Source organism: Oculina patagonica, unplaced genomic scaffold (assembly GCF_052425735.1).
Source record: "Oculina patagonica isolate OP01 unplaced genomic scaffold, crgOcupat unplaced2, whole genome shotgun sequence".
NCBI classification, from domain to species: Eukaryota; Metazoa; Cnidaria; class Anthozoa; order Scleractinia; family Oculinidae; genus Oculina; species Oculina patagonica.
The window spans coordinates 1,151,064-1,177,293 of record NW_027558036.1 but is presented as its reverse complement, the minus strand read 5'-3'; the positions used below and the strand labels follow the sequence as shown (position 1 = coordinate 1,177,293).

Sequence of the window (26,230 nt, the reverse complement as noted above, 5' to 3'; positions counted from 1 at the left end):
TGTTACTAATAGACAATGGGGATGTCACATGTGCAATAGCTAATTGTATGTAAGCTTACTTCAGGGGTTAGGGTTAGGATTTTCGTATTTTAATGTAATATTTCTGTATATAATTTATGGCTTAATATTTTTTTTTCTAGCTAGTTCAGGTGCCCCCTATTAGTAGTGGGAACTCCCTCGGTTATTCACATACGACAACTAAATAAAGTTATTATTACATGTATTTTTATTATAATGTAAAACAAGCTAGACCTATAGTAAGAGCTTTAAATCGGAAAAGCTACCTCCTTTCAAAAGCTTCAAGGTAATATAAGCCTTATATGTAGGAGCACTTATTTTTGGAAGGACTTTTGAGTTTGAGATTTTTTTTAGAGAGGGGGAGGGGATTCCTTGGGCAGAAATGGAATAAATCAAGCTTCACATCCGTTCCTGATACACTGAACCAAAAAGCATTTCGTTTAAATCCCATTTTACATCAATTTGCAAAACATTCAGACATTTTCTGTTAGCCATTCCTCAGCGGATTGTTTACTCTGCTAATTCCGGTGCTCTGTTCCGTTAATCTAATTGGTTACTTTTTTCTGCAACTAGAGTTACATTCTCTTTAAGAACCCGGTCGGGACGGGGCTCTTCTTAAATTGGACTATACTGGGGGGCTCCGGGGAGGTATCTTTTGGCTGGAATTTTATAAAAGGGGACACAAAGCTGTAAGCGAAACTGTAGGCGAAAGTGAAAAATTAAGAAAAGAAATGCCGTATCCTCTCTTTAGGTATCTGAAAGGGGTACCATTTTCTATCGAAGGTATACGAAAGGCTTACCTTTTCTGTCAAAAATGGTATATGAAAGAGTAAGGGGTTTCGACCTCGGGACTGAGCCTCCCCGTATTAAAACAAATCATGTTTGAGTATCCCCCTCCCCGAGGATCTTGAAACTTGTGGTAAACTACACTGATTGAGAACGTCATTGGTTGAAACGTACTATAGCGACTGCCTAAAAAATAAATACACGTGGGAATCGCTAATTTTTATCGCGTCTTTATGAAAATCACAATCTCAAAGAAAAGTACTTGGGACACCATTTAAAACGCGACAATTCGTCACCAATGCTGGGAAATAGAGATCCCCCTACCCCCTTTACAATGTTACAACATTGGAAGTGGGGAGAGGGGGAATTACTAGATATTTTGTGTTTCAGACGGCAGAAACAACAACAACAACAACAACAACAACAACAGCAAGTGTCCTTCTCCCATCGCCAATCTGAATTACTTTTTGCTCCGTCTGGCGTACCAAGCTTTCGTCCGCTTTTCATCTTCTCGAAAAAAAAAAAACGAGTGCAACCCAGGTGATAGTGAAATCTCCTACGTAATACTACTTTTTGGGGGTTCGCCGCAAGATTTGTGTGTGAAAGGCCCCGTGTCAAGTACAAAATGACTTGCTATTAACTTATCACGCACAGTAAAAAGTAATGAAAATGGAGAATTTGGTCCTGAAAAAGAAATGAAACATACTTCGAGACAAAAATGAATGTGACCAATCTGTCAGTGGGAGTTATAAAGAGAGAAGCAGAGACACCAGTAAAGGTCAAAAGGAAGGCTTTATTAAAGGCTTATGTTTCCTTCTCCAGCAAAACATGACCCACTTTACAGTGTTTTCTAAACAACACGTAATGTTCTACCCTATTACATAAAACCTTGCTCATAATTAAAAGCCTTTCCGACGACAAACATGCTTGGTTAATCAGAAGTGCTGTGATATTAATAGTCAGACGGCTCTCCGCTGTTCAAGAAAATTTATTATCCAACACCATTCCATGGCGTACAAATCACGCGTGATGCAAATACGTATTTTGCACGTTATACTCAGCCAAGATTACCTTTTTGGTTGGCTGGATACCCAGTGGTTACCAGCTCGTATTCCAAAAGCTCTCTTCGTATTCTGTCTTTCGAGGAATTTTCAATTAGAACCAGGAAGATCACACATTGCCTTTGCTAAAAGCAGTGTATTCCGATTGGTTTGTGTAATCGAACGAGTGTTTACGGGAGACGCCTTTTTAAACTTTGAGAACATCGGTTTTATTCGGCATTGTAAACTATCAAATTTAAACCGGACTTTTTTTTGTAGAATGGAAACACTCTTCCGTTGTTTTGACCAGATGCACGGCGGTGCTTTATACTTTCTTAGTCGTGAACTGGAGATTCTTACAGAAGATGCCCCAAATCGTAAAGCATAAAAATCATGTTCCCTCCGTCAGACAATGTTTGCGTAATAACGCACAATTAGAATGGAAACACTCTTCCGTTGTTTTGACCAGATGCACGGCGGTGCTTTATACTTTCTTAGTCGTGAACTGGAGATTCTTACAGAAGATGCCCCAAATTGTAAAGCATAAAAATCATGTTCCCTCCGTCAGACAATGTTTGCGTAATAACGCACAATTAGAATGGAAACACTCTTCCGTTGTTTTGACCAGATGCACGGCGGTGCTTTATACTTTCTTAGTCGTGAACTGGAGATTCTTACAGAAGATGCCCCAAATCGTAAAGCATAAAAATCATGTTTCCTCCGTCAGACAATGTTTGCGTAATAACGCACAATTTACTTTTAAACAAATCATTTAATGAAAGTTTCCTGCAAATGTTCCACAAAACTGAAATGAACCTGCACTGAAAAAAAAAAAAAAATTCTGCAACAATTATCTGAAGAATCTAAATCGACACAGGCGATTTTACTGAGAAAGTTTAAACAATTCTGATGCAAGAAAGCGGTTGGATAATAAATCGGTTCAGTGCGAAGCTCGCGTTTGTAAATCTTTCCCAATATTTGTATTTTGACTCGCCAAAGAAAATTGTAATAATTTGCCGTTAAAATTTGATTAAGCTTCACAGCAAGGCAAGCATGTCTGTCGAAAAAATTGAATGAACGTCACTTATCCTACACTGATAAAACTATCTGAGGACACAAAATACAACAATGTGCCACAGTCAAAAACACTACCAAATTCCTAATCACAAGTGACTTCATAAGACCTTGTATTTTCTTGTTTTGGACTAAAAACACTACCAAATTCTTGATTATAAATAACGTAATAAACTTTAGTATTTCTTGTTTAAAGACTGAAAACACTACCAAATTCTTGTATATCTTGTTTAGAGACTAAACACTACCAAATTCCTGATTATACATGAAATAAAAAACCTCACAAACTTCTTGTTTAGAGGGCAAGGGTAAGCATGTCTGTCGAGAAAATTGAATGAACGTCACTTATCCTACAATAAAACTATCTGAGGACGCAAAATACAACAATGTGCCATAGTCAAAAACACTACCAAATTCCTAATCACAAGTGACTTCATAAGACCTTTGTATTTTCTTGTTTAGAGACTAAAACACTACCAAATCCTTGATTATAAATGGAATAAGAAAAACTTAGTATACCTTGTTTAGAGACTAAAAACGCTACCAAATTCTTGATTATAAATGAAATAAAAACCTCACAATCTTCTTGTTTAGAGATTAAAACATTACTTAATTCTTGATCATAAATAAAATCACGACCTTAGTATTTTTTGTTTGGTGGCTATAACCACTACAAAATACCTTATTATAACTGTTGTTATGAAGTGAAATATTATTTTTAGTGCTCCGTAATTTTAGTTCATGATTTATTGTTTATAACTTTGTAAAACATGAGAATCTTGTGATTTAAGACCTTAGACCTTGGCATTTTCTTGATAGGAGACTAAAAAACGTTACCAAATTCCTAATTATAAATTTCATTAATATACCTTAGTATTTTCTTGCCAAGAGACTAAAAACACTACCAAATTGCTACTTATAAATGTCACTACCAAATTTCTTACTATTAATAACTTTATTAATCCTGAGTACGTATTTTTTGTTAGTGTCTGAAAACGCTACCAAATTCCTAATTACAAATTACATCAGCTAACATCATTCGACTAGTATCTTCTTTTTAAGTGAAGAATAACATAATATAACAATAGAGTTGATGTTCTTGGGCGTAAATATGTTTTTGACCCGTTTTTGAATGAGCTCTGAGAAGGGCCAAAAACATATTTACGCCCAAGAACATCAACTCTATTACTATTATGATCATTTCAGAGGGCATTAAGTTAAGGAACCAAAAAAAGTAAGCGATATCTTAAAAACTGCCGACTTGCGAGTCGGCGTTAATTTCAGATTGAAAACTAGGTTTAAAAGTTTACAAAACTTGGCAGACAACCGCAAAATTACTCAAAACAATCTTTGCTTGAAAAAGAAATTACAGAATTCTATCGGCAGCAAAGAAATTGTCGTCATTTAGAAGTGTTAAAATTAATTGTACTGTTAACTGAACTGGCAGTTTGGAATATGTCTGAAATTCAACTGAGCGAGTCTTGCTCGACGAAGACAAACTTACATTCTTTTCGCCGCCTGGATTCTTCTTTGAGTTTCTGTAATTCCTCTTCATCTAGCTGAGAAGACTGAAAATTTGCTTTCCCGTTCAGTCCTTCAAAAATTTTGTCGTTATAAAGCTCAAAAACAGTTTTGAAGCTTCTCGACTCAAATTAAACGAAGCTTGAAAATATGCCAGCTTGTGCCAGCCAGCAAGAAAACGGCGCGAACAGAATGGTTTTCAGTTCTGATCGTTAATAACTTTTTTTAGTCTAATTGGTCCACCGCAGCGGGCGAAAATATATTTTAGCCCGCTGAATTCTCCATTTTAGCCCGCAAAATACGCCACAATGCCCGATGAAATGATTATAATAAAGGTTTACGCCCCCCTCTTACAAACAGAATTATGGCGTCTTTAAAAGCAATGATATCCATGTGATACCTTGCAACATTTTAACACTGCTCAAAAGGAGGTCTCGTATGTTTCGTTTGGTGGCTCATGAATGTCCGCAATGACTACGTCACTTTCAGGATAAATCGTGCTAGGTTTGGGTTTTGTTATTTTAGTCACCTCACTTCTGGTACCGGCTTTCTTGTCACCATTCAGGGTTTCCTTCACGTTAGTTTCGTCGATTTCCTCAAGGCTAAATTCCATAGCTCCGGTGTCTTTTAAAGTGCTTGAAATCGACGGCATGTTTATCTTTCCCGTTTGGAGTTGTTGCTTAAGAGCATTCCTGGCAACCAATCCACGTAATTCGCCCTGTAACTCATTCAGAGGCAGCAGCATGGCCAAACAACACGAGAAGGACCATTGTGGATTTTTGCGCCACTCTTTTATGTGGCGGTAAACTAGTAGAAGGTACTGGACTGCAAAGAAAAAGAAGCTACGGATTAGTAATCAAGTAATAATGAGGACACGATAATAATAATAATAATAATAATAATAATAATAATAATAATAATAATAATAATAATAATAATAATAATAATAATAATTAAAACATATTTATACAGGATGACCATTTCATTTATAAAAACTGCTATCCATATGGGTCCTGTGTAAACGATAAATTGTATTCGTATAGATAATTGGACCGCTTTCTGGGACTGGCTTGTTCATATAGCGAATCTTCCGTGGGCCGATGACCGTCATTGAAAATGACCGATGATTGATGCATTTTCAAACTTTTACCCACAAGGTATATTTGGCTACAAACCATCAGCAGTACATTGGCATAGAGTAAATACCCACACCCCCCCCCCCCCGCCCATCCACAAAAGAGGTATTTGCCTTTGTAGGTTAAAATTTTAAACATGTCCAGACCGCGACACTTACCCACCAAAAGTCCAATCACCAAAGAGTTAGCTCCGATGACTAATACCGTAAACACGGTGCTGTCCACGTATGAGTCTATTGAGGCGGGTATGTTTTCTTTGGGAATCTTGCTAACAGTTCCAATGCCGAGGTTGACGAAGGTAACCGCGAGGGATGTCAGCATCAACCTGTTCTCGAATTTATCCAATATGGGGTGGACATATGCAAAGAGCATTCCATAGAGACCTGACATGACACACGCAAGTCCAACATAGGCCCTGCTTTCTCCTCCCACAAGTATCAAACCGGATGTCAATACAACCTTCCGAACCATCTCGACAAACTCCCAATACCACGAATGAGAATTATAATTCTCGAATAGGAATCGCAATCCCCTGAAAACTTCGGTGCTTTGTTCCTGTGTGTGAGATGTTTCGTTGTCAGCTTCGCTTTCACCAATCATCTTTCTTTGTTTCCAAAGAACTGTCATCGATACGGCTGGCAGAAGGAGTATGTAGAAAACCGCACAGTATGCAACGATGACCAAACGATTGTACTCTGGACCATGGCATATTATGTTGTAATCTGCTTTGAGGAACTTTGGACATTCTTTTTCGTTTTCGTCGTCACAAAGTTCCCGACAAGCCAAGGGGAGCACGTTTGCTGCTTTAGAGCATGTACTCAGGTACGTCACGTAAAGAACAAAAAACAAGTTTCTGTAGATTAGTTCTTTCGCTTGTGAAGTTTTCACCACTAGATCTCTTTCATCTAAACTGCTCCGCATCAGAAAGAGCTTTCTCAGTCCGTAGATAACGAGAGACATCGTGATGGCGGTAGCATTTAAAGCGAGAATGGCAAACAAGCTTCCAAATGCATCGACTTTCAAACCTGGTAGTATGCAGTGAATAGGTGCCATCTGGAGTACGTTCAGCTGTAACAGTTCTGAATATTTCCCAATAAGCGCGAGTGATTCTGGCCACTTTATGTAGGCAAATGCTTCCAGGACACCAAACGTTACTTGGTAAAAGCCTATTACGATCTTCAGTCTTCCAAGAATCATATCCACTGTAGAGCGTCCAGTACTCTTCTTGCATTTCTTTTTGCTTGTCCACACCACGAGTGCAACAATAATCGCAATCACAGCTGCTGCAATTGACAGCTGGCCGGCCATCCAGGTCTTTGTTGGACATGTTTTGCATGTTTGCATTTGCTTGTAGTACCCAGCACTGCACACCTCACATAATGGACCTTCATAACCATCATCACATTTAGAATCTAGATCTCCCCTGCACGATTCCTTTCTTGGGCATCTATGTGTCTTAGGCAGGACGTAAGGGTACTCTATGAGGGAACCGTTACGCGAAGAATTGCGTGAAGAATTTCCTACAACAGGAGTGATGTTCACGAGATTCATGGTGTACTCTTCATACAATAGTTTGTGTGTATTGTTTCCCCATTTCCACCAGTAGCCAGACTCAAGAGTAGCATAGTCATTTACGCATTTCAGTCCAGGCTGATCACACTGTTTACAACCTTCAAAAAGATGAATCCGAAAAAATCCATCTAAGCATTTGCAGGCTCTGAATCCTGCAAAAATGCTTGTATTTGTTCCTACAATAAAAGTGGAAACTATATATTAGAAATTATATAATTAATTACATACTATAAAAACACCAGTCGGACGTTTAACCACTGAGCTACAGTAGACTTGAGAGCGCTATCTCACTGTCTATTTAACTTGGTTTAAATGGGGCAAACATCCTGCATACCGCTAGGATTGATTAGATTTGTCGACAGGTAGGTTCATTTCCCCAAAGTGCAGTCTGCGAAGTTGTGATCTTCGAATTTTATCAATTAACAACTTTTTACAAAAGAGAGCATGCTCTTTTGTTTTTGATTGTTTTAATGGAACTGTGTGTTCTCCGTTTAAACATTACTTTGAACGATTACATCATAACACTAGAAACAACGGGAAAATAGCAAAACTGCCCAAAGTCAAACTTGATTTTGCGCGCCGTAGTTTTTATTTTATAGGTGCCTCGATTTTTAATTCTTTACCTTTGAATTTAAGAAACATTAATTCTAGACTTTTATTTAGGAAAGCGTTGGACGAGTTTTATTTGTAATATTTTATTGTAGTTTTTAAAGGTTTTTAACTAAGTGCATGATCCGCTTTTTACACAATTTTCATTATATATTATATATAACTAGTAATTTTAGTAATTTTTAATTTTTAATTAGCAGGACCCCGTTGATAACAGTACGCATGTACTGAAGGGCTATCCTGGATAAACATTCGATTATTATTATTATTATTTATTATAAGTGTTGAAAGAAATGATGATAAATATCAAGCTTTGCACAACACAGTTAAAGAGATATTCGTTATTCAGTGCCACTCGCTACTCGCTCACTTCACTTCACTTCACTCGAAAACGATTCTCGATGTTAATTTTTCGATGACTTTATGGTAGGTAAAACTTTATTTATACACGGAATCCATTCATGTTTCATGCTCTTCCATCCAGCCGTGTCTAAATAAATCAATTAACTAATTAAAATATCCAACTACATTACTTAAGTCTACATTACCAAGTCTACAATTCTAAACTGCAATTACGATTCTTTAGCTGGATCTTTGATTTTCTACGATTTTCTGCCTGACGTCAATATTGCTCGCGCGGGCTACAACTGCGCTAGGAACTCTAAACAAAACGGAAAAGAAAAAGAGTTCCAGTTCTTAAACCGCGCTTGAACAAATTTGTATACAAGAGAAAACTTCAAAATACTTTCACATAGGTCTTTAAATCTGGGAGGGGAAACAATACGACAAAAAGAAGTAGATAAACAACCGACAGAGGAGTTTTAATTCTGTCTTTCATTATCGCTCGCGACGCATGACGTCATATTAGCGCGCGCTTGCACACGCAAATCGATTCTCTTCGGAGGTCGTAAAAGCCAGATTTTGATACAGATTTTCTCGAAAACCTACCGTATGGCTGAATTTCTCCGAATTTCAGCCTGGTTAAAAGCTGTGGCTTTAAAATGGTATAAAAAGGAACAAAACGATTTCGAGAAATCGAAGAAATACTTTCAAAGTGCTATATGTAACGAATTATTTGCGATGTCAAACGCGCTACGGCAATGTCAGAGTTGATAAAGCGAAATGGTTAATATTCTAACAATTAGCTAAGCCTGGCAGAGCAACATTTCATTCGGTTTTCAATCGCATAACAAAAAGCCTCCCTTCCTTCTCTCCGTTGGTTTTGATAAGGTATACCTTAGTGACCTAGTGTCCTTCGTTCCCTTACCCCCTCTCCCAGAAATAATTCTGTTACAGTTTCGCAGATTAGGTGTCCACAATTAGTAGAGGGGACTTTTCCCCTCAGCTACTACAGTTTGACACGATAATAAAGTTATTATTATTATTATTATTATTATTATTATTATTATTATTATCATTATTTTATTATTATTATTATTATTATTACAGATTGGAAACATGAAACAAACTAATATATCTTGTTTTATCGATCAAGATCTGCTCTTTATTTATGTGCTTACCTTGTGGACAAGCAATGCAATCTTGTGCCCTTTTTCCAGGCGCTTTGTTGTGGGGGACAAAAGTTCCATTGGGACATTTCAGGCAGCTGTTGTTAACATACGCTTTAGTGTCCGAGTAAAAACCACCTATGTAAAAAAATGTAAATGTAATTTATTTGAAAAGGAAAACAAACACAGTGATGGACAACTTATTGTTATGGTTTACTATAGAACATCCATGTTTCTTAATGCGATGATCATGAATGGTTTTTGTGTGTGATGCCCACAAATTAAAGCAAGGGTCCTCTTTACTAAACGCTTTCTTTTCAAAATGTGATCTAAAAACAGCAAATACTGCTACATTGTCGTCCCCATTATAGTCATCATTATCATCAACAGCAGAATAAGCAACAACGAAAGCTACAAGGAACAAGCATTCGCAAACAAATACTAATAAATCTACAAATTACAGCAAATAAAAAAAAAGAAATTGCGAAAATAGAGTGAAATTTAAAATGCACTAGGAGCGAGAAGATTGCCTTTGAAAAGTAACGAGTTATTTTTACTAGTAAAAGGTAATTTATAGGTTTTCTCTCAAGTTGGATGAAATATTATTCTAGATTACTCGTCCAAAAACGGTAAAAAACAGTTTTCATTTTTTCCAAAACGATTAGTTATTTCCACGAACTGCAGACCTATTGATGTAATGTATATGAAATAATTCATATATGAACTGCGGATGTATATGAGAGTGATAAATTATCGTCGCAGTGAATTTCCAATTTAAGCAATTGGAATAAAGAAGTCTGAAAAAAAAGCCCTGAATTTTTTTTTTCAGGCTTCTTTATTCCAATTGCTTCAATTGGAAATTCACTGCGACGATCATTTATCACTCTTCAGACCTATTGTTGTAAACATGGACCTCATTTTAATTTCATATCATCAGTTGTGAATTTAAACGTATCGGTTAATATCTCATCAACCTCAATTTTCGGCTTTGCTTTGAAAACATATTAAGAACTTTCAAATAAGATGAACCAGTCACCAGACTTACCCGCAGGACATTCCAAGCACTGAAGCTCATCAGGATCGCTGACAGAGGCATTGACAAACGTTCCCGTGGGACATGGAGCAACTTCGTATTTACTATTGTTTTTACTTGCAAATCCAGCTCGGAGAAAGGTCTCTAGTAACGCTTCGTCTATTTTGTACCCGCGGCTGGGAAGGGTTATGTACTCCGAGCTACCTAGACCACTAAAATGTAAATTGTAAAAAAAGCTTTAGTAAGGAAATTAAAAGTCCGGTAATAAAAAAGGAAAGTCTGTGCAATGGACAATCGTTGACGCATGCATGAAGCGGCTAAGAGTCGCCACTTTTCCAACACAAAAATCTGACAAGTTGCTAAATGTCAGCTGGATATTTGGGGCGAAATTTCCCACACTTTTGACGGCTTCAAGTCTAAAAACCGCGATTTTAAGTGCTGCGCACGCGCTCAGGTCTCCGGCTGATTTTCCATCTTATTCACCAGTTAAAAAATAACTCAGATACTACGCGCGCTCTGATTGGTCAAAAACCTATGTACTATTGTACCGGTAAAGTCCCGCTTCTGTCCCGACATGGCCACACTACGCTCGATTACGCATAAGGACGAAGAATTAACTTTGGTTTTATGTATTCTTTTGGTCTATCTTATGATTAAAACGGAGGATATATGATTATCGTAAATGATCATTATGAAAATTTACTGAGGGTGGATCACAAAATTGAATTTTCCCGCCCACAACAGTTGAGCAAAGGCACTAGAGAAAAAAACAAAACGCAGAGACAAACACTGACTGAGTGAGAAGTAACAGAATAAACAGGTCCGCTTTCACTTGACTGGAAAAATATGGATATGGTTACATTCAACATTAACTCGGAAATGTTATTATAAAAGGAAATAAAACTGATCGAATTTGTCGCAATGAAGTAGAATTATTTTGATGGCAGAACCTCACACTGAGTTCTTGTACGCGCTTAAATTATATCTTCAGTTTTACGTGCTTTCAGTGCTTTATCTCAAGTCCGTTATTCGGCGAAAACAAAAGGATACGGGATAAATAAATTCAGAACAAATTTCTAAAGAAGTGTTTGTGGAACTAACCTTTATTCTCAATACCTTCGTCAGTCTGTGAAGTTTGTAAACTTGCAAAGTTTTCGTGCAGTCTTTTACCTGCTTTTACTTTCGGGGTGAATGACTCCGGCCACAATTTGCTAGATTTCCACGTCAAAGAACTTTAAAAGCGTTGAATACATTTTATACCGTGACAGTTTGTCTTTTTCCTTTCCTTTCTTATGACTTTCGTAGCTTTAAAAGAACTTTTAAACGTTTTTGTCGCGTCGATTTGTGGATTTTGTGTGTGGAGCTGAACCTGTGATTTATTCTTTCGGCCGCTGTGATTGGTTTACCGCGTCATTCGATGAACTTGTTGAGAATAAGACATTTGATCACGAAAAATAAAATAGAATATTATTTCTTTGAAGGACGTTTCCTATAGTTATTTCATAAAAGCAAAAAACCACACTTTCTAGGGCTTTACTGGCGTAATAAAGCCACGCGGGATGTTGGGAGAACATTCGAAAAGCTTGTAAATCACTCGCCTGCGGCTCGCGATTTACAAGCTTTTCTCGTGTTCTCCCAACATCCCGCGTGGCTTTATTACGCCAGTAAAGCCCTAGAAAGTGTGGTCTATTGCTTAATTAATTTTCAAGGTTATTGTATGAAAAATTGACATCATGTTTTCATGGTCTACGCTGCTTTATATAATAACCTGAATTCTACGCGCATTTTGATTGGTTCTTACTTATGATCTATCAGAGTACAGACACATGGATGACGTCACGCAGTGGTGTGACTCGCGCGCGTGATCAGAGTTCATAGTCCAAATCAGAGTTGTCGGCAAAGTTTTTCAAACTTGCGGGGCCACAACAAAGCAAAAAAGTTCAGCTTAATTACAAATCTTCAGTGAGAAACAATACGCCAAGCATCGTTCACCTTTCGAAGCATTTAACTGGGCGAAACAAGCTTGAAGAAGACAGTGAATTATTCGAGAAATTATCCGAAATCTGTAAGCTTATGAAAGTTTGACCGATGTTGTACAGTTGGACGACGCCACGGAAAACAAACGAAATGCGGTTGAACGCTTCGGTTAATGCTTACAGATTTGAACAACTTTCCAAATTCCAAATCGGAATAAAGGTTAGTTTTTTCATTAACTTTCAATTGACCATTTTTCTGTTTATTCAATCGGATTAACAATGCTTCGTGTTAACGAAAACTTAATAGTGAAATCAAAACAACTTAGCTCATCGGTACGGCAGCATTGCTCACACAGAAGTGTGCTGAAGTCTTGTGTTATTATATAAAACAAATAGATTTCATTTTGCCGTGCGTCTGTTCAGTAATAGATCACAGAAGACGTCAAAATGTGGTATGAACATCAGTGACCCACTCGGCTAGCGCCTCGTGGGCCACTTCTCTGTTCATACCACATTTTGACGTCATCTGTGATCTATTACTGAACAGACGCACGGCAAAATGAAATCTATTTGTTAAGTAGACCATAGAAATGACGCCATAAAATGTCCAAAACTTTGCAGTGAAACCACTCCCCTTACGGCTCGTTGATTCTTTTGAGTTTTAAACATTTTACGACGTCATGTCTATCGTTCATAAGAGTGTATACCATGGAAAAATGCTGTCGATTTCTTATTTTACAATACCTGAGCGAATTCCCGCGGGCTGATTGGCTAATTTTTATTGTCAAGAAGTGAACAGAAGAGTTTTGTCAAACTTTTCAGTACTGATTCAGCGCTGCATTCTTGATAAGGCAAGAATCATACCACAAATTTAGTAGTCTTCGATGAGGAAATCATCTAAAATTTATGGTTTAAATCTGAAGAAACCGATGCAACCTTTGGGTGAAAACTGATGAGGGTGTTTATTGACGCTTCAGACCAGCTGAATATCGGCGGTGAGCGGGAAATTTGCGCTGTCGATGAAATGAAGAAGCTGAACGGCGTTTTAGTGGATAATTTTGTGAATTAGCTGATAATTTTGTGAACAGTTTTCACTGGATTTATGGTTGGTTGAGCAATTCGAATTTTACCTTGTATTCCTGGCCGTATTCTTACTACACGTTACTAAACAGTGACCCATGCCAAGGCTAAAACTCTAAACCTCTCAATGATTGGTCCAGTTGACTAACCACTGCACCTCTCACCCCGTATAAAGAATAAAAGAAAGGAATACTTTGGAAATCAAATGTATCATAAATATATACAAATTGTTGCGGCAAGTTACATACAGCTGTACAATACAACGTTCCTTCTGATTAGGGCCCACAATTTTCACGGTGCCGATTTGTCCATCTTCCATGCTTCTACAGGACACAAAGGATATTATGTCAAAGCTTGTTAATAACTGTAATGCTGTTTTCCCAGTAATTGTCATGATTGGCTCGCAATGGTTTCCCTTTGCTATTAGCCCTGGCTCTACTAGTTGGTTATTATGTCCGTCTATTTGCTGTCCATTCGGCATAAGATATATTATACAGAGAAACGTTTTGTTTGTAGCCTATTAAATTCAGCGCAAAAGAACGCGTGAGAAACAATACAAAATAACCTTGGTTTCAACTTTCTTGCTTCATTTTTGAATTTTTACTTTTTCTATTTCAAAGTGCAGTGGATAAACCGAATTGCGTCATACTTACATGTCTGCTGTCAGATTAGAAAAGTCCTCAGTGAAAGATCGAAGACTCACTGATTTTAGGTCCGTCCGCATCATGTATCTAATGAAAGTAAAATCACTAAGTAAGCAACCGTACATTTCGAAAAGCTGTAACAACAGTAACACGTCTGAGTATTCAGGAGTATTGTGGTCTATCAGTTGTACGTAAACGTTTGTTTGCAAATCGCTGACTAGTGCATAAAGTGAAACATTTTAAACTTGACAGTGATGGAAATGAAATGTTAGTAGACTTCAAGCTTTACGAATATTTTCCCAATGATTCTGGGTTTTCTTCTAACAACCCGTTACTTTTGAGACCTTGATGCTTCCAGTTTTGTTCTAAAAGGAAACTCATGGGAGCACCGTTCGAGCCCTCTTGATCTCGCGCACTGAGTTTGATATGGAGGGCGAATATTTGTATTAAGCCGAATGCAAATGAAACTCTAAATCATTGCCAGTGGGCATGTATGGTTAGTTTCAATTAAGAACTGACTAATCAGGTTTTTTTATTCGCCCCACGGATAAAAACAAGTTCACGGTCTTTCTAGGTCAGTCATAGAACCAAGCTAGCTTTTGCCCTGTAGGTTTTCATCACTAATTTACTAATTTGTGGAAGCAGAGTTGAATTTCGAGAGCGATATTAAACAAAGTGAGGTTCAAAACTGCACACGCGAAAATGGGACAATTGGTTTTTAATCTTCGAAGTTAAACCAAATGAAGGTCACGCTGAATTACCGTCGAATAGTAACACTTAATGACTGGTTCCGAGGGAAACAGTCAATTTTGTTTCTCGGAGCCGAGGAGGAGCCGCGGGAAACATTGAGATTCGAGGTAAACAAAGTTAACCTAGTTTCCCCAGTGATTTGTTGTATGGTCACAGTAAAGACTTAAGAAGAACGGCGGTGGTCAGTCAACATTCGCAAGCAACAGTGCACTGTTACCGCTGAAGTCATAGATTTTGCAATGTGTCTTCTCAGATACGTATGGCGGGAAACAGTTTTATTGTTAGATATCATGTGACCTGAAGTAGCCATGAGAGCGCGCGCTGTTGGGGAAAAGATTCCAGCTATATAACAATAATTTCATTCACCTGTTGAATTCAGGCGCAAGATGGCAGACAATTCACCCTTCGCTTGCTTGCTTGCAAGTGCAAATGCAAGAGCAATTCAAATACAAAAAAAAAATGACAAGTCTCCATTCCTTGGGCTTGCATTTCCGCTTGTGTTATGCTAATTCACACTTGTTTTTCCTTGCATTTGCGTTTGCATTTGCATCTCTCGTGTCAACTAGCCCTGAAGGTGGCTTGGTAATGGTTTATAGCACTTGAAATTTAATTGTGCAAGAACATATACATGAGCTTTAAACCGTTGCCAGTCATCTTTAAGATGTCTAAACATCTAGGAAAAAATACGGCCACAACTTATTGCAAGCAGGTGAACTTGTTGAAAACAGTTAAGAGCAATACTTACATAGAAAGCTTCCCGCTATTTGGAATCGTGAAGGCTACAGACGAGATTGACTTGATAGGATTGTCTGAAAGCATTCTACGAAAAATATAACAGCATATGAAAGAGAAGTACTTATTCAATCACACAAATGTTATCCTTACGAGTTGCACTTTAAATTCAAATAATTTTGGAAATCTCTCTTTTTTTGTTTTGTTTGCGCTATCGCTTAAGTACATCTTCGAAGGCAAAAGTATTCATACAAAAAATGGCCAACAGTTCTTAAATTTTTCTAACCTAGCCCATCTCTGTATTTTCCAATTAATTTAAAATATACTTTTTCCTTTATTGGTTTATTGCTGTTTTTTACCTAATTCAGAAATGTTAAAGTTAAGATTTCCTTCGATTAGAAAGTGACGACCGGACAAAATAACCTGACATGTCTTGACATAGACAACCCAAGGATGCACAAGATAAGATACTTGCTCATCCTATTGTGATGAATAAACAGTGCAGTAGCCACTCGTTCTCCTTTTGCCAATAATTGTAGACAAAAGGGAGTCCCTCGTTTTTCTCAGGGTCAGTCAAGTGGACGAGCATGCGAGTGTGTGAGAAAATCATTTCGTACGAGGAGGATGCACTCGCGTGTAGTATCTTCTCTCGCGAAGAAATTTTCTGACACGCTACCATGCTCGCCTCTCGCAAGCTTGCAGTCTTCTCGTAAGGTGGCTGGTAATTAGTTTTAAGCACTTTCAAGCTCTTACACTTTGATGAATCAATATTACCACTGTTTACTACTTGGCGCTAGGCCCACCCCGATTATGCTAGCAAAACTGGTATTTTATGCTCCCAGTTTCACAGCGGTCAAACGCAAAAGTTGACGTCACATCCGGTCTTCGCCGCCTCGAACTTTCGACTTGAAAGTGGGTAAAATTTTGTAAGAAATCGTTAAAGAAATAGTACGGTGAAAGAACATTTCAAGCTGGAACACTTAGTGGAGATGAATTATCAAATTTTCAATCCAATCCAGGAGTCTGACTCGATAAGCCACTCATTCATCCATTGTCGATGGTCAAAAAATTTTTTCGCTGAAGTAATTAAGTGGTTTAATAAGGAAAATGACATGTACACCTCCTACTCACTTAACACAATTGAATTACTCTTTGGGAAATTATCAAATGAACCTGACTCCGTTTCATCCCAGATGATGTTGAAAAAGCTTAACTATGTCGTTCTGTTTGCTAAATACTATATTTATAACAATAAGCTTAGTTCAAAACAAGGAAGCTTGAACGAATTTATTAAGAAACTGGAATTTAAGTATCATTTAGAAGGATTTTGCCTCGAAATGTAAATAAAAGGTAATTGTAAGTTAAAAAAAGTTTTTTTTTTATATAATTAGCACAGTTTTCGCTGAAAAAAAAAATATAATAATACAGATAGTTTATTTTCACCGACTAGACGTCGTATGTATGTTTAACTAATTAAGTGTACGTATTTTTTTTTTCTCTTTTTTATTTGTTTAACTTTTCTTTTGCTGTTTCCAAAAAATGTAAAATAGTATAACGTAGGTTAATTTAGTTTATTTGAAATGTAGTGTACGATGTGTAAGGTAGTGTAAGTTGATTAAGTAAATTACATTGTAATGTAGTGTTATGTGTTTGAAATAAAGTGTTGTTTAATTGCCAAAAAAAAACAAAAAAAAAAATTTCAATCCATAATTGGCGTATAAACCTTAACTTTCCAGAGATAGATGTTGTCGAACGAGTCTTTTTCTAAAACTTTCCCTGAATGTTCTCTACCAAGCGCTTTTTCGAAAAATACAATAAAAAGATAGGTCACCATGCTCGCAAAAAGAGATACGATAGGTCAATCTTACCCCATTTACGCTCCATTTATTTATCACGTGCGTTATGATCGGTCCACATTACATTTTGCGGTGGCTGGAAGCACAGTTTATTAATGTAATGCTTAAACAAACTTAATTGCTAGAAAGGCGCCACCATAACGAACAGTGTAACATATAATGAACTTACAGAAACTTATAGAAACCGTTGGGAAACCGTTGTCAGCCATAAAAAAATAACATTCCAGCTCTATTTTGTATTCTATGTCCGCCTGGTTGCGAAGCCCTTTTAATTGGTTATCTCACACTATATCTCAACAGGGTTGGATAAGGGAATTATATACAGCTAAAGTAATTTCTCAGATATAGATGTTGTCAAACGAGTCTTTTCCTGAAACTTTTCCTGAATGTTCTCTATCAAGCGCTTTTCCAAAAAAATACAATAAAAAAGATAGGTCACCATGCTCGCAAAAAGAGATATGTTTGCTCAATCTTACCCCATTTACGCCCCATTTATTTATCTCGTGCGTCATGATCGGTCCACATTACATTTTGCGGTGGCAAAACTTAATTGCTAGAAAGTCCCTAGCATAACGATCAATGTAACATATAATAAACTTATAGGAAAAATCACTCAAATCGAAACGACAACAACTCAAAACGCTCCTCCAGTCCTGTCATTGTGTTCAAGGATATTCATTGCGTCGACGAGTAAAAGAACGTGAACGCTTTTAACTATATCGTTTTTCCTTCCGAAAAAATTTCTAACTTTCTAACTCAAAGAGGACAATCTGTGTGCCAAAATTATGCAATAAAAATATAGGTAACCATATTCGTTTACAAGAAAACGAAGATTTATTTCCCTGGCCGCCGTTTTGCTTATGTGGGCGCACAAATTACGCATAAAATTACGCGCAGTAAGGATGTGCAAGGCGATACTGAGGAATCACTTCAACATAATAGGGACTTCAAGCAAAGAGAACGGGGTATGAACACACGATGATCGAGAAGCCAGAGGTTAAGGAAAAGGTCACAAAATCAACTGCGCATGACAGGCGAAAAAAATTCACGTTCTGCGTTTGGCCCCGATTGAGACGAGTCGTTTTTGCGTTGTCTGAAAGCGAACGTGTTATACGCTTTCTCTGCTGTTTTAACTCTAATAACCCAGCGATAGAATACAAAATAACTTTTATCGCTTGTAATCTTTTATCATGCATGCAAGATTGTTTATTGTTGTGATGCTATTTTTTTTCTCAGAAACGCCGTTCCGCTGTTACGTTAGGTAAAATTAAAAATGAACTCAGCATACATTGATTTCAATCGAAAGTTTTTTTTTTTATTTACAACACAAACATACTAATATTTACATATATAAATGTGTATAATATTACAAAAAAATTAAGACGCGGAAACTCACGTTAACTATGCTTACAATATTTACGAGACTTATGTTTTAACAAACTAAAGCTACGATTACACTTTAATGCTACACACTACTACATATACAATAAGGCTACGTTATTTGTACAATGCTACATGATACAAGGAAGGCCAGAAGTAAGCGAATAACAAAAAAAAACAAAAACAAAAAAAAAAATAATAAAAATAAAATAAAATAAAAATAAAAGCGAAAAATAAACAAGACAAACAAACAAACAATAAGATGCTCAAATACTTATTTGTGATTTGGATTTATGCTTTTCAATTTCAAGGTGACTTTTAAGTATGGCAAAAAAAGCTTCCCAGATATACTCTTCTTCTCTCCGTGACGCATTATAGATATAAAATTTAGAATGATTAAACAGAGGTTTAAACCAAGGCGACGAGGAAGATCTTGAGTGAACCCGTAGATTATATCCTGTTCTGATAAGGTGATAAAGTCTGAGTGCTTTCTATTCCACCAGAAAGCAAACTGAGACCAAAAGGTTTGTACAGAAGAGCATGTTACAAAAAGGTGTTTCAAGGTTTGTGTCTCGTTACAAAGATGGCATTGCTCCTGTTGAACAAGTGAATCTCTAAAAAGAGTGGCATTAGTGGGCAAAATGTGATGGATAATCTTAAACTGTAAAATAGTGAGTCTAATGTCTTTAGTAACTTTAAAGGGGATACTGTAAGTAAGTCGTATTGTTTCTTCGTCGAAATTAGCCTGTTTCATCCTCTTTTCAGCCGTACGTTTTTCAAATTTCATTTTAACGAAGATCTGGCTCGCAGCTTTGCAAGAAATTTTATTTAGTGGTAACTTAATTCTGTTGTTTAAAAAGTTCGTTGTAAGTTCGCTTTTTCCTTTTAATTGATTGATCCATTTTTTAGGGATTGCGTGGCAAAGGCCATAATACTTCAGAAAGTTAGTCTTTATCTGGAACGTAGATGCAAAATCGTTAAAAGTTAAGAAAGAGTCCCCTTTGAAGATGTCACCGATTTTAGTAACACCAGCTTCATGCCACTGCTTATAGTAGACTGAGGATCCGTCGATTGTGATGAACCTGTTATTCCATATAATTTCCTCTAGTATTTGCTCTTTGGTTCCGGGAGTAGAAACAGTTAGTTTTTGCCATGCTTCTAAGGCTTCTTTGTAAAAATCCAGAGGTATGTTTACTTTCAGAGACTTCAGTTCATAATTGCATTCAAAAAGAAATCGACCGCCCACATTGTTTAAGTATGCTAGAGGAATGTGACTCCAACTAGCGTCGTGTGGACTATCATTTAATCGCTTAATCCATGTGACTTTGAGAGAATTGTTAACAATATCAAAGTCAGGCATATTAAGTCCTCCTTTCTCCTTTGGCCCTATCATAGCAGTATGCTTAATTTTTGCAGTTTTTCCCCAGATAAAAGATTTGATAGTCTGATTGACCGTCTTGACAAAGGAATACGGAAACGATAGCATAGAAGTATTGTAAACAAGTTTAGACAGCGCAAGAGTTTTTAGAATGGTTATACGACCATATAATTAGAGGTTCCTTGGATACCATATGTTTAGTAGATTTTTCATGGAAGTGAGCTTTTGTTCGAAATTTTTTTGATGGGAGACCTCGTCGCTGTACGTAAAATGGATTCCAAGTGCGAAAACTGGTTCAGAGGGCCATGCAATGTCAGAATGCTTAGTCTTTTTGTTCCGATTCGCACCTAACCACATTCCTTCAGTTTTGGTTGTGTTTATTTCAAGACCGGAACACTTCTGGAAGGCGTGAAGCAATTTGAAAAGACTTTCAGCTGACTTGAGATCAGCAACAAAGGCGGTTGTGTCGTCTGCGTATTGTGAAACTTTAAATTCTTTGTCAAAAACTTTAATTCCATTAATGGTTTTGTCTCGTCGAATTGCATCAGCTAATATTTCTGCGCAAAGTACAAAAAGAGCGCCGGAAAGCAAACATCCTTGCCGTACGCCACGTTGAATTTTAAAGAACTCGGAAGCGTATCCGTTGTTCATGACACAACTGGAACAGTTATTGTAAAAGGTTTTAATCCATTGTTGAATTTGGGGACCGAAATTAAACGCTTCTAGTGTCTTAAATAGGAAGTTCCAATCAAGTGAATCGAATACTTTTTTAAAGTCGATAAATAATGCTATGCCAGGTATATTTTCTGCCTCTGTTACTTTCATAATATCTTGGATGAGCCTGATGTTTTGGCCGATATAGCGACCTTTGACGTAACCAGTTTGATCTTCATTAATTAGTTTAGGGAGAACTGTAGCAATTCTATGAGCCATGGTTTTAGTTGCAATCTTATAATCTACATTAAGTAGAGTAAGAGGTCTCCAATTTTCAAGATAAGATTTGTCTTTTTTTCTTTTTCGGTATTACCTTGATGATCCCTTGCTTTTGGGTTATGTTCATTTGTCCCCGATGAAATGCATAATTAAAACTCTGTGTCATTTCTTCTCCTAACAAAGACCAAAAATGCAAATAAAATTCCACAGAGAGGCCGTCGCTTCCAGGACACTTTCCTTTAGCGCACTCTTTTAGCACATTATAACACTCTTCATTGCATAGGGGGTCTTCAAGTTTGTCTTGCTCAGGTTTGTCTAGTTTGGGCAGATTCGCGTCCAGAAAAAATACATCGTTTTGTGTTGCATCACACGAACTAGCAGTGTAGAGATTTTTGTAGAAGAGCCTTTGTGATCTCAAGATCTCATATGGATCAGTAATTTCCCTTTCGCCATATTTTAATTTTGTGATGTGAGTTTTAGAATGTTGCCTCTTTTCTAAGTTTAAGAAGTACTTGGTGTTTCTTTCACCTTCTTCATGCCAACGAATTCTGCTTCTTACGATAGCGCCCTTTGTTCTATATTCAGTTATCTTATTTAATTCAGCTCGGAGTCGGTATAGTTCTGTGATGTTTTCTTTTGATCTGTTTGTTCTGAGTACGTTCATCAAATGATCGATTTGATTTTGTAGTTCTTTTTCTGCGTTTCTTCGGAGTTTATTTTTTCTTTTCGAATACTGAACACAAAAACCACTCACTTCCATTTTTAGCATGTCCCAGTAAAGACCTTTATCTTCGAGGTAGTTGTGTTTAGCTTTCAACTCTGGAATTTTGGCTGTGAGTTCGGAAGTGAACTTTTCATCTTTTAGTAGCGAATTATTTATTTTCCAGAAGCCTGGGCCGCGCTTAGTGTATTCCTCGGACTGAAGAACAAAACTAATTGCCGAGTGATCGGAGAAGGTGGGACTTGTAATATCTGTCTTAAGTAGAGATGAAGAAAGATTTTTAGAGACAAGCCAATAATCCAATCGGCATTGAATTTTTAATGAATGATTACGCCACGTGAATTGTGATTGATTTGGATGTTGGCTTCTCCAAACGTCTTGCAATTTATGATTACTGCATAAACTATTTATTTCTCTAATTACTGGCCTTTTCCTTTCAATAGAGGTGCCGCCGGTTTTGTCTAGCGGTGTTAGTGCGCAGTTGAGGTCGCCGCCTAAAATAATTTGCAAGTTTGTGTATTGTTTAAGGGTGTTATTTAGGTTGGAAAAGAAAGTATTTTGCGATGAATTGTCATTTGGAGCATAAACATTGCATAACAAGAAAGTAGAATCGTGAATAGTGGTTTCAAGCATCAGGTATCTGCCGTGTTTGTCAGCGATAGTATTATCTACTTGAAAGTCGAGTTTCGGGTTAAATAAAATCATCACACCTCGGGAATGACTAGATCCATGGCTGTAATGGACTTTGCCACCCCATTCTGATCTCCATATTTCTTCTACACTTTTCGTGGAGTAGGTTTCTTGCAAAAATATTATATCAGCTTTACTGTTGTGGGCCCAGCGAAAAAGTTGTCTCCTCTTTCGCGCCTGGTTTAAACCTCTTGCGTTAATTGACAGAAATGATAATCTAAGTGGCGTTGCCATGGCTAATACTGAACATTATTGCGCTTTGAAGAGAAGAATGTTTACGCGTATCAAGGATTCTGTTATTATCTACTTTTATATACCCTTGAGAATTAGTTGAAATGCAAATTTTTGAGCAAAGTATCCAAGTGCTTATAACTTTTAAACGAGCGAAAACAAAACGACAAGAAATTGCACAAAACACCAAAAAATAAATAAGCACCAGTTTAAGTATTTTGGGAAAGCAAAGGCGACGGACGCTTTCGAATAGTACTGGAGCCATACTACTTTATATAAACGATGAGCAAGGAAGTCGGAATTTTGAAATCTAAAGACTTAACGACTTCCTTGGAATAACAAGAGCTTACCGTGCGGTAAAGCTCTCGAAGCCCGCTATCATCTGCGGGCTAACTAACCTGGAAATATTGAAGCTTGGTCTTAAGTGGACAAAATGTTTGCGTATAAAGGCAGTTTCTTTGTTTCAGGGCCGCGATAAATATGTCCGTCGATGATAAGTTTATCAACATTGAAGGATGCCCGCTTGTTTTGTTTCTTGGCTTTCTTTAATACGGGTAGTAGCTCTTTCCTCATATCTTCTATCTCTTTTGGAAAGTCGTCCGCCACGCCAATCTTTAGGGCTGTATTGATGTTCTTGACGTGTTGGAAAATGCGGCCTTTATCTTTAAAGAACGACATCTTAGCTATAATAGGTCGAGGTTTGTTTGCATCTGCCTGATCTGTCAGTGTGTTTCGTCGCGTTGGAATACGATGAACCCGCTCGAACTCAAGATTGTCGACCGCCTCTTTAGAAATTTTTAGCTCATTTCGTAGAAGACTTTTTAAAACCTTTTCTGTTTCCTTGTTGCTGCCATCTGTTTCGGATTCTGGTACATTGAAGAACTTAATATTGCTTCTTCTAGATTGAGCTTCTAGCTTAATGTTGCGCCGCTTTTGCTCTTCTAGGTCAAGGTTTGCTTTGTTGAGCTGGTCTTGAATGTTAAGCAGGTCGTTGGCGAAAGTGTCTTGCGTCGTCTTTAAAGTCTTCACTTCATTGTCTGTTGCTTTAACCAGTTTTCGCAACTTGTCATTCTCTTCTTTTAGTGACTTCAGTTCTTCTTTGAAGTCTTCAAAAAGTGGGAAGATTTTGAGAAGCTTGTTGATCTTCTTTGTAATGTCATCTTGCCATTCTTGGCTTGATTTTAATGGTTCTATTCGGTCGCCATTTTGGTCTGAATCGTAGCCGGCTTCTTCATCGGTTTGTGAGCCTGCTTCTCTTAGTCGTTTTCTGCTTCTTTCTCTTTGTGCGTCGTCGTTAATAGTTTCTTTCTTTTCCATCATTACTTTTTCGAGCTTCGAGAGCTTAAATCCGTTTTTAGCTCGACATTTTACCGGAGCAGCGAAATTTGCTTCCGCCGCTGCAGCAAGCACGTGCTCTATCTACCCTATCTATTTCAATCGAAAGTTTGAGTTCAGAATCGCTTAAGGTATCACAAAAGGAAAATTGACATTTTCGTTCCCAGTGAAATTGTGTGCAAACCATCATTATTATCAATACACGCGGCCAAATTGAAAACCGCCTTATTGAAAACACGCACTTTGCGGGCCGCAAATGACCCCTGGCGGGCCGTTAATGCATTAACTGCCCTGCAGCTGATTGGTTCTCGGTTCATCATCCGATTGATTTTAACCAATCAGCGTCGCCGACGCGGGAAAACCATTCGGCAAGGTCAGTTTGAAGCACAAAATTTCTTAATCAAACGGAAAGTGGAAGAAAGGTCAAAGCTTTCGAAAATGGAAGAATTCAAAGATTCTAGTCAAAACTCGGATCTGGGAACGGAAGAATTGGATAAAATCGAAGCACGAGCTCAGGCCGAAAATACCAAAAGAGCCACTTCTTGGGGTATAAGGAAATTCGAGAAATGGTGAGAGAAACGACAGCTCAACGTCGATCTGAATTCCGTTACTTCGGCGGACCTCAACGAAGTATTGAGGAAATTTTATGCGGAGGTTAAGTCGGAAAAGGGCCAACCGTTAACCCCTAGTACCCTTACTGGCATACGAGCAGCGATTCATCGACAACTAACTTCAACCCCATTCAGCAGGACTATAAACATTTTACAAGACAACGAATTTCTTCCTGCGAACAAGATGTTCGAGGCAGAATGCAAACTGTACACGAAAGAAATGAATCCTAAACCTATGCATAAATCGTCGATAGCAGCTGGAGATATGACGAAGCTACGAGAATATTTTTCTGGAGGTTTAGGTGCAAACAGTGATTGGACGGATCCAGAGCGACTTCTAGAGTTTGTGTGGTTTTCCATCTGCTTCTATTTTGGACGCCGTGGTAGAGAAGGTTGGCGTGAGCTCACCAAGCAGTCGTTCGGCATAAAAAAAGATGACTCAGGAGCACGGTATGTAACTGAAATGCAAACTGAACAAACAAAGAACTATCAAGGAGGGTCAAAGCAAAAAGACCAAAGTTATTCCGATGTGCGTATGTACGAAAACTCGTCGCCGCTTGATCCGGTTGGTTCTTTCGAGTTTTACATCCTTCGCCTCAATCCAAACTGTCAGGCTCTGTTTCAAACACCTAACAAGCACTTCAGGAAAGAGGGATCACGATGGTTTCGAAATGAGCCTCTTGGCAAAAACAAGATCGCCAAACTCATGGAAAACATTTCCTTGAAAGCCGAATTGTCAGAAAAATACACGAATCATTGCATTCGTGCCTCCACAGTCACATCTCTGTTTCAGCGCGGCGTCGACGCCAAACAGATTTGCGAGATCACTAAACACAAAGATGAAAGAAGCTTGACTCACTACATTTCTCAAACTTCAAGTGCACAAAAAAGGCATTGCTCCAGGCTCTTGCAAGAAGCGTTTGACGGACATTCGGCCTCAGAAACCTCCCAAGAGTCGCACCGCTCAATAACAAATTCCGAAATCAGCAACATCGCCGGTGCTAGTGCAATCACTTCAGTTTCTCAGTCACTGCAGGGTCAGTTTCTCTCGCTAGCCCAGCCATATCCAAACTGCACACAGCACATTCAAATCGGAACTTTGAACATCTATCAGAGTGCAGGTCCTTCTCATTCAACAGAAAGCGAAACCGTAAAACGGCGCCGAGTAGTAATCGAAAGTGACAGTGATTAGAAACGTGTACTGACTAAGTGGTTATCCTTGTATTTTCCATCTTTGTATCTTGTATTGTCTATTGCTGGATTTTTCTCGAGACGTTTAGCTGTTTTCAGCCTATTTTCTTTCAAACACAGCTAATTTATTGGATTGAATTCGAAGTTAACTTGCGCCGGCAAGTATATATATATTTTGAGTCAACTTATTCAGAGCAAATTGTTTATTTATTAAAAGCCTCATTAAATTTGTCAGTTTTCTTAATGTCACTTGGCCTTGTTTATTGATAATAATGATAATAAAATGCCTTTTTTTCGGGAATATTGTTTATTTGCTCCCTTGAAGTGTCATTTGTGGCCCTTGCGCTTCGCGCTCGGGCGACAAATGACACTACGCGGGCGCAAATAAACAATATTCCCTCAAAAAGGCATTTTATTCCCTTAAT

General features: G+C 37.8%; 3 protein-coding genes across 3 annotated transcripts in view; 1 reads left to right on the top strand and 2 right to left on the bottom strand.

Annotated features, from left to right (window-relative positions):
• Nucleotides 1-1,583: 1,583 nt before the first annotated feature.
• LOC144640140 (uncharacterized) overlaps nt 1,584-26,230 on the bottom strand; it is a 45,923-nt gene continuing 21,276 nt past the window's right edge. Inside the window, exons 5-11 of the mRNA XM_078499351.1 lie at nt 15,493-15,567; nt 14,007-14,084; nt 13,602-13,676; nt 10,310-10,509; nt 9,277-9,402; nt 5,734-7,323; nt 1,584-5,264 (exon numbers count right to left, since the gene is read on the bottom strand). Of these exons, the coding sequence (XP_078355477.1) occupies nt 4,861-5,264; nt 5,734-7,323; nt 9,277-9,402; nt 10,310-10,509; nt 13,602-13,676; nt 14,007-14,084; nt 15,493-15,566 (2,547 nt within the window). The 5' untranslated portion in view covers nt 15,567 and the 3' untranslated portion in view covers nt 1,584-4,860. The remainder of the gene's footprint in view (nt 5,265-5,733; nt 7,324-9,276; nt 9,403-10,309; nt 10,510-13,601; nt 13,677-14,006; nt 14,085-15,492; nt 15,568-26,230) is intronic.
• On the bottom strand, nt 23,011-23,985 carry LOC144640211 (uncharacterized). The gene has a single exon (XM_078499414.1). It carries the CDS (start codon nt 23,983-23,985, stop codon nt 23,089-23,091), a length of 897 nt encoding a protein of 298 aa, XP_078355540.1. The 3' UTR covers nt 23,011-23,088.
• LOC144640210 (uncharacterized) lies at nt 24,172-25,806 on the top strand. The gene has a single exon (XM_078499413.1). It carries the CDS (start codon nt 24,799-24,801, stop codon nt 25,804-25,806), a length of 1,008 nt encoding a protein of 335 aa, XP_078355539.1. The 5' UTR covers nt 24,172-24,798.

Excerpts from the sequence above, each read along its gene's own strand:
- LOC144640211 (XM_078499414.1), bottom strand. The coding sequence starts at position 23,985 with ATGGAAAAGAAAGAAACTATTAACGACGACGCACAAAGAGAAAGAAGC.
- LOC144640210 (XM_078499413.1), top strand. The coding sequence starts at position 24,799 with ATGTTCGAGGCAGAATGCAAACTGTACACGAAAGAAATGAATCCTAAA.